Source organism: Kryptolebias marmoratus, linkage group LG13 (assembly GCF_001649575.2).
Source record: "Kryptolebias marmoratus isolate JLee-2015 linkage group LG13, ASM164957v2, whole genome shotgun sequence".
NCBI lineage: Eukaryota > Metazoa > Chordata > Actinopteri > Cyprinodontiformes > Rivulidae > Kryptolebias > Kryptolebias marmoratus.
In genome coordinates this window covers 10,237,531-10,245,455 of record NC_051442.1, presented here as the reverse complement: position 1 = coordinate 10,245,455, position 7,925 = coordinate 10,237,531, and the positions used below count along the sequence as shown (strand labels likewise).

The window sequence follows — 7,925 nt, the reverse complement described above, 5'->3', positions numbered from 1 at the left end:
CGGTTAGCATCGCTGGGTTTTGCGCCCACCCTGTGTGCTCGCTCCAGCACCGGGGCAGAGTCGAACAGTGCGTTGCTGCCGGTGAACTCCATTAGCGCATTCGTCATGAAGTTAACAGTATTCCCCACACCTTCGCTGCCTTCTGGAATGTTTATAATCCTCAAGTTATTGCAGCGTGACCTGTTTTCTAGATCCTCAATACGATCCAAGAGTGCAGCATTTTGGCCTTTTAGAGCTTTAACAGCAGATTCGGCAGCACAAATCTTCTCAAAATTATCACCCGCGAGTGATTCTGAAGCGGTGAGGCGTTGTTGCATAGAGCCAACCGTTTCTGTCAGAGCACTCACCGAAGCTTGTAACGGCACCAGTGATTCTTGAATGAGGGTAGAGATGTCTTCTTTTAAACTTTCTCGTTGCTTGGCTAACTCTTGCACTAGTAGGGTCATAGTTATTCCGTCGCTTTTGGAAGGGCTAGCGTCGGAGGCCATAGTGGCTAGCTTGCTAGCAATGGTGTTCCGCGTGGTTATCGAGGAGGTTTGTTTTTGCTTAGAGGTAGCCATTAACCGGCCAAAGTCGCTCAACACGGTAACGCGCACAAGGTACAACAATTCTGTGGTAAAGGTATAAGATTTGGTCACATAAGTTACAAGTTGGGTCAGAGCTCCTCACACTCGCTGCCTACTCCTTCATGACCCAAACCGGAAGTCCCACTCAGACATATTCTGACCCTGACTTTACCTCGCCTCGTCCTAAGGTGGAGGAAAAATATTATCTGTTCAGATGTTCATTCTGATTTTCTCCAAAGAAAATGTATGTAAAATGTGTAAGCCAAATGAGAATTATCAACAACTCTCAGCTACTACCACACCAAATCTTAGCTTCATGTCTGCAAAACTGACCAAGTCATAGCAGCTTCTGTTTCTTATGCTCAGTTGGTTGTGGCGGCCATCTTAGTTGGGTCAACTCCAAACGTTTATCAGCTGTAAGTGTACATTCAAGGGTTACGCTCTGAAAGTTTCAGTCAAATCCGTCCAGCGGTTCAGGAGATATTTTGCTAACAGACAAGACAGTAAAGCTTAGAGAAGCCCTTGGAGTGAATGTTGTGAATGGATCTTCGAAAGAAGGAAAGGGAATCTGTGCATCATTTGTTCATTTCCATTTGTTTTTTTGGTTTTTATTAGAACACCAAAAGCAGGAACCATATTCTGATTATCATCTTCTTGTTTTTGTTTTTTTTACGGAAAAGGTAATCTGTTGGAATATTGCTGCCTTGGTCCAACTTTCCAAATATTAAACCCGTTTATGCAAAGTTAAGCACCCCCCCCCCCCCCCCCTTCGTATTTTCTCACGCCAATGGCCACAAATCAAGATGTGAACATAAACGGTCTTGACATATAAAAAAAATAATAATAAGATTTTAAATTTATGAACCCGGCGTGTTACAGAACTGAGAGTTCTTCTGCGCCTCGGTGTCATTTCGAAGCACCTCCAGCAGTTCAGCCCCGATAAATAAACCAATAAAAACAAAACAAACCGCACCACAACTCAGCAGGCAGAACCCGACATTTTAATGGGTTTTTATGCCGAACGGCTCCTGCTTCTTTCAGTTCACAGCAGATCCGGTTTCTGCTGGTTTTTAAACACCACGATGCGAATGAGGTAGCTGCTAAAACGTCCAGCCCGCCGCCGAAGGCTAAAGGCAGCCATCTTTAAAGCATCCGTCAAAAAGATCGGGGCTCTTTTAGGATTTTAACCGTCCTTAATTTTTGACACGTGGATAACGACATTGGCATCAAAATGGAACTTATTTTACACAGATTTTTTTTTTTTTAATGCAAGTTAAAATGTTTTATTTCATCTGAGCTGAGCAACAGATGAATAAATTACTGCCTGACCCAGTTAGCTACGGCGTTCCTGTGCGTCGTTTAAGAAGACGGAGACGAGGAATGAGTTTGTGAGGGGACAGGTTGCCTCGCCGAGGTTGGAATGAAAAAAAAAAAAACCCTAGCAGAGCAAGAGAGCAAATGTTCGGTCTGGAAGAAGACAAACCTTCCAGGGTTATCAGTTATCCAATCGTTTCTGAGTCGGCTCATGGTGCAGCTTTTAGGAAAAGAAGCAGAACACAAAAATGGCCGTAACTCAGATGGTTTTGAGGATATTACGCAAACAATCGGTGTGGTAGTAGCTGAGAGTGCGCCCCAACACGTTCTCCGAGCTCGAACTAATCACGTGACGCCTGCTTTTAAAATGTTGCCGTCAATTCTGCCTGTCTGTTAGCAAAATATCTCCCGAACCACCGAATGGCTTTTAACGAAACTCTCAGGAAACCATCGGTGGGTGTGCGTCTACAGCCGAATAACTTCTTGGAGTCAACCCAAGTCAAGATGGCTGCTGCAGCTAACTGAGCTCAGTCAACAAAAAGGTGGCTATAACTGAGTCAGCTCTCCAGACACTGAGGTCAAATCTGGGGGTGGTAATAGCTGACAGTCCTTCACAACACACCCTCTAAGCATGTGAGATGTGAGACTGCACAAACATCAGGAGAAGATTTTAGTCTCAATCCTGGCCTGAAAGGCTGTGGGTGAGAGTTTCTGTTACACCAACAGTTTCATTTTCCTTTTGGTTTAATAAATTCCCTTTAAGTTCAGTTCAGTTTGAATAAAGAGTTTTGTTGTTTTGTTCAGGAACACGAATCAGTGACTCGGTTCAAACGAATCATCTCGATGGGTCAAAGCCGACTTTGAGGAGTTCCAACATCCAAGTCAAACAAGTCGAGAAGCTTCACGGCCGCCTTTTGTTCTCCTCCGATGTTCTCCCTTTTTTTTAATGAGTTGTTTTCTCACAGACTCGCTGTCAGTCAGAGGTTCCCAGAACAACAGCTAGAGTTTCAGCGGGTCGTGTTTAAAAAGTGACGGCTTCGCTGAAACTCCCGCTGAAACGGGCCACCTGGAAACTAGACCCGCTAGACGTAAAAGAGCCGTCAGTCACGCTGACTGACGGGCGACTAATTTTTCTCAAACACTGAGGTAAAAGCCAACACTTTCCCCACAACCTCAGGGCTGCATTTCAACCCTGATGTAATTGAGAACAGAACGCCGCCCCCCCCTCGATAAATATCTTTTAATTACTGCGAGCGGCGTCAGTGGGAAGCGTGACACGGAACAGACAAAGACGAGCAAATTACTCGTTCAGAAAAAGGGTCACTGAGCTGAACACAATCCAGTCAGAGGGAGGAGAGGAGGAATGTGAAGCGAGGACGGAGAAACACACAACGCTGCATCTGTTCAGCGTCTCACACACACACGGCACGTTTACAAAGACGAGCAAATTAGCAGCTGTTTACAAACTCTTAAATGGCATCTGTGAGAACGTCCAGTTCTGCGGTTAAAGCCCCAAAAAAACCCACAGGACCCTAAGAGGCTGGTTTCAACAAGGACCCACGCTGTGTGTGTGTGTGTGTGTGTGTGTGTGTGTGTGTGCCATGTTTCCCACAAGAGGCCCTGTTGATGATGAGGAGGCTGAAGCTCGACGCTCCACACCTCCGATCTGCTCACCTGTTTCCACGTAAGAGAACTTGGACTTAAAGAAGACTTACAGAAACTGTTTTTCCCCCACAGCGTTTGAACGCAGCCTGGCTCCGAATGGAGGCATCTTTGTCAGCGTTTCTATCATTTCCTCTGCACTTAGACACAGCAGGTAACATCTTGGAGTTCAACAGAATATAATTGGTTTTTGAAGCGTTTTTAAAAAAAAAAAAAAAAACCCTAAGGAACAGAACCAATGTTCTGCTGCAGCTGTTCTGGCCCTGAGCAGGGGGTTCTAGGTTCTTACATCTCTGCTGTAAGTGAAGAAACCCGGCTCGTCTGTTGTTCTTCCTGTGTCGTCCCGTTTCCTCTTTCTTTCTTTTTTCAGACACGTACCGACCATTTAAACACCAGAACCTTCGGCTCATTCGAGACATTTCGGCTTGTGTAACTCTTATGCTTTTCAAAATATTTTACTTCATTTATAAAAGGCTCTTCCCCGTCGAAATACATCCAAATTCAGCATCCCTGCAAAAACACCATTTTCTTTGAGAAACCACTTCAGCAGGCCTGCTCCGTGTCTACATTCCTGTGCTACTTCCAGCAAGTCTTTAGCCTTTTGTTACTTTTAACTAGCTTTTCACTGCTTTTACATTTTAGCTCGCACCTGGCTATTTTTACTAAATTTACCTTGTTTTAGATAAGTTTAGTTTAGCTTTGTACATCCTAGTTTCCTAGCTTAGATTTTCATCTGTTTACGTTACTTTGGGTCATTTATTTTATTTAGATTATCTTAGCTCATGTTTTAGATAAGTTTAGTTTAGCTTTTTATATATTATTGCGTTTTCATGATGACTGTATTTTTATTTTCATGCTGTAAAGCATTTTGAACCGTCTTGTTGCTGAAAAGTAACTATAACTAAATTTGACTTGACTTGACCTTTTAGCTAGAGTTTCCCTACATTTATTTAGCCTTTTGCTCTTGCTAGTTTTTAAGCTACTTTTCTTCATTTAGCTTTCAGCTAGGGTTCTGCTTCCTTTGGCTTCAATAACTCAGTTTGAGCTTCTTCAGCATTCACAGAAAAATGCATTTCTCTCATTAAATCGTTTCTTTTTAGAAATGTCACATTAGGCACTAAAGACATGTCTGTTTGTTTGTTTGTTTTCCAGGAAATTCAGTTACATTCAACAATGATTTGCGCAAAACTTAGTCGTTTACATGTTTTCCTGCACAGATTTTGTCATCTAAAAAACAAAACAAAAAACAATAAAGACTGTCCGTAATGCAGCAGAGCCAAAGATCAGCAGCCAGTGAGCCGCTAAAGACGAAACGCTTTCACCTGAACGCTGGGGACGCATCAGTTACAGAGAGAGCCTCCACCTCCACCTCCACCATAACAGAGCCTCTTGAATGTCTTTCTTCAGCCGTAAGGAGGTGGAGAGATCTAACAGAACGTCTGTGAGGCAGAACATTCACACACCAGGACGACGACGTCATGCAGCGTCCGTGGCGCTCCACCCGAGGGTGCCTGCATTGCACCTCGGTGCTCCATCCCCCCTCCCCCCCTTTTCCCTCCCAACGATCACTTTTTGTCAAATAACACCAGATTTGCCAATATTCAACGGCAGAGTGGGGCACAGCTCCCACAGACCGGTGGAAGTTCTTATATCTGCCCGTGACGGTTTCCTCCTAAAAAACTGTAATAAAAGCTGAAGTATTTGAAACATAAGTGGGAGGGAGAGAGCCTTTAAAGCTGCCCCGCCGCCCGCCTGCCAAACTGATAAATCCTGCCTGCTTGTCCTCTGGCTGTCCTCTGCCGTCTCTCCACAGACGTATAAAAGCAGGACGATAGTAAAGCATTGTAAAAACGCCTTGGCTTCTCTGGTTTTATCAGGAAGAGATCATCGTTATATGAGTGGATTTACTCGTGTGTGCCTAAAATAAAATAAAAGTCCTGCTCCAGCTCTTATTTCCGTTCCGACCCCCAGGCGCCCAGCTCTCCGCCGTCGGCCGTCTCCAGTTGTGTTCGAGCGCTTGCAGCCCCGGTGAAAAGGAGCGACCCAACACAACGTTTGTCCGATTAACGTCGGCACGACGAGAGAGATCAGAGCTGGCCTCCGAATAAAGAGCCCTTCACGTGAACGCCAGGTCGGCTTTAACGCTCCTGGCTCCTGTCAGAAATCCTTCTGCAACACTTCCTGCTGTTTCAGCCGCTCGCTCAGCCAATCCTTCAGCTCCTCCAGGACATCAGCTGCTAGGACTTGTTGTTTTTGTAACTTTTAATCTTTTAAAAATAAAATAGTTTACGTCATCCTTCATAAAAATCCACCAACACGTCTTCAGTTCAATCAACATCTGCTTCAGTGAACTGCCTCCATTCTTCTCTTTTTCTGCTACTTTTAGCTCAACTTTAGCACCTGTAATATACTCTCTGTTATTATAAACTTTTGTTACTTTTAGTTAGACCTTTATGCTTTTACTACGTATACCTTTTAGCTAGCATTTTGCTACTGTAAACTAGTATTTTGCTACTTTTAGCTTTGAACTAGTTTTTTGCTATTGTAATCTAGCCATTAACCACTTTTAGCTTTTAGTTAGACCTTTAAGTTGTTAGACAGCCTTTTTCTACTATTCTCCTTTAGCTCACATTTTGCTACTGCAAACGAGCCTTTTGCTACTTATAGCTCAAAGCTATTGCTATTTTTAGCTTTTAACTAGCATTTTGCTACATTTAGTTTTCAAGTACCCTTTTAAATTTTTAGATTGCATATTGCTACTTTTACTTTGTAGCTAAGGTTTGGATACTTTTAGCTTTCAACTAACATTTTTTTTTATTTTTAGCAAGCCTTTTGCATATTTTAGCTTTTATCCAGTGTCTATGGGGTTTAGCCTTTAGCTGGTGTTCTGCTTCTTTTAGCTTTAACAGCTCAGCTTCAGCTGTTATTTCTGTGGTTTTCTTCTGATTTAAATCTCTGCAACGTGATGTGAACCAACATCTCTCTGTGTCAGCCTACAAATATTATATATATATATATAGTAAATGTAGGTTTAGTACATTTACCATTCAGAATAATTATTTACCATGAATGGTAAATGTACCAGAGACCTGAGGACTGGTCCCACAAAGCCAGGAGTGAATTTTACTCTGAGTTCAGATAAATCTGAGACAGTCTTCTTCTTCTGAGGACATGAGCTGAAATCTGAAGGCTTTTCTGTCTCCGTGTCTCTGTGTCTCACCTGCAGCAGGAGGACAAATGTCCCCAGAAACTCAGATTTCAATCCAGCTCAGATCTCTGAAGGCTGCAGGGACATTTGTATCTACAAAAAGTTTTGTTTTGTTATTTTTCATTTTACCTTTTATCCGAGTCTGTGTCAGGTGGATGAGCAAAACGATGACAGGTACGTCCATCCCGAGGCTCGGAAGTTTCCCCACCTTCATCGTTTCGCCTCAGTGAGAACAGAAACACGGTCCTTTTTTTTCGTCCTCTTCCACTAAAGGAAAAAATAAAAACAAAAAAACGGTAAAAGCACCGAGCCCCGTTTTCCGTCCGAACGCCGACAGGTTACGTGCGGGGAAAGCCCGACATTCAGAGGCTCGGCGGTAACTCTGGGGGGGAAGTTGGAAGCGGCGCCGAGAAAGGAGCAACGGTTCCCCCGCGCGCGCACATCCAGGCAGCCGTTAGGTCGAGCGGACTCCGCCGAGCCCGAGGAGACGCTTCCCGCCGCTCCTCTGCTCCTCGTTCCTCCGCTCCCTGCTCCTACGCTCCCCGCTCAGTCACTCGCTCCGTGCCGCACTCAGAACTCCGGTCCCGCCCGGTCCGTCCGGTCCGGGTCTCCTCGCTTTAACTTTCTGTCCGTCGCTCATGTCGCCTCGAGGACAAGTGCGAAATAGCAGTGCGCGCGCCGCTCTCACAGCTGCAGAGGCAGCGGCAGCCTCTTCTACGACACACCTGAGCTCACCTGACGGAGCTGGCGGCTGGATTTACTGCACGAGTCACGTTCAGTTTTAAATTCACTTCTAGGAACTTTTATATTTATTTACTTTCAGGGCGACATTTATTGCTGCCTCTTCGTCTTGATCATCTTACCGTGAGAAGGGACTGAGTTATGGCAGTTATGGTCATTAAGCGCAATCTCGTGCGACGTTGCGAGATCTCGCGAGATCAGCAGGCGCTCGGAGCATGCGTTAAGGTCGACTCTGGGCCACTACCACACCAAACGTCAGCTCAGTGTTACAAAGTCTGACCAAGATACAGCCATTTCTGTGTCTGGCTATTCATTAGCTGTGGCGGCCATCTTAAATTAGGCTGAATCCTGACGCTATCGCCAGTGGTTGTTTTGAAGATATTTTGCTAACAAACAAACAGTGCTGACTCTAACCGTTGGGCCATGCGTATTGC

General features: G+C 44.7%; 1 protein-coding gene across 2 annotated transcripts in view; it reads right to left on the bottom strand.

The window, feature by feature from the left end:
* The window catches only part of rxfp2a (relaxin family peptide receptor 2a), a 57,909-nt gene extending 50,289 nt beyond the window's left edge, over nt 1–7,620 (bottom strand). Inside the window, exon 1 of one of the 2 annotated variants that reach the window (XM_037979084.1) lies at nt 6,880–7,620. In XM_037979084.1, coding sequence (XP_037835012.1) covers nt 6,880–6,964 — 85 coding nt within the window. In that variant the 5' untranslated portion in view covers nt 6,965–7,620. The remainder of the gene's footprint in view (nt 1–6,879) is intronic. The other variant, XM_017418187.3, reaches the window with a different exon arrangement.
* Nucleotides 7,621–7,925: the final 305 nt, after the last annotated feature.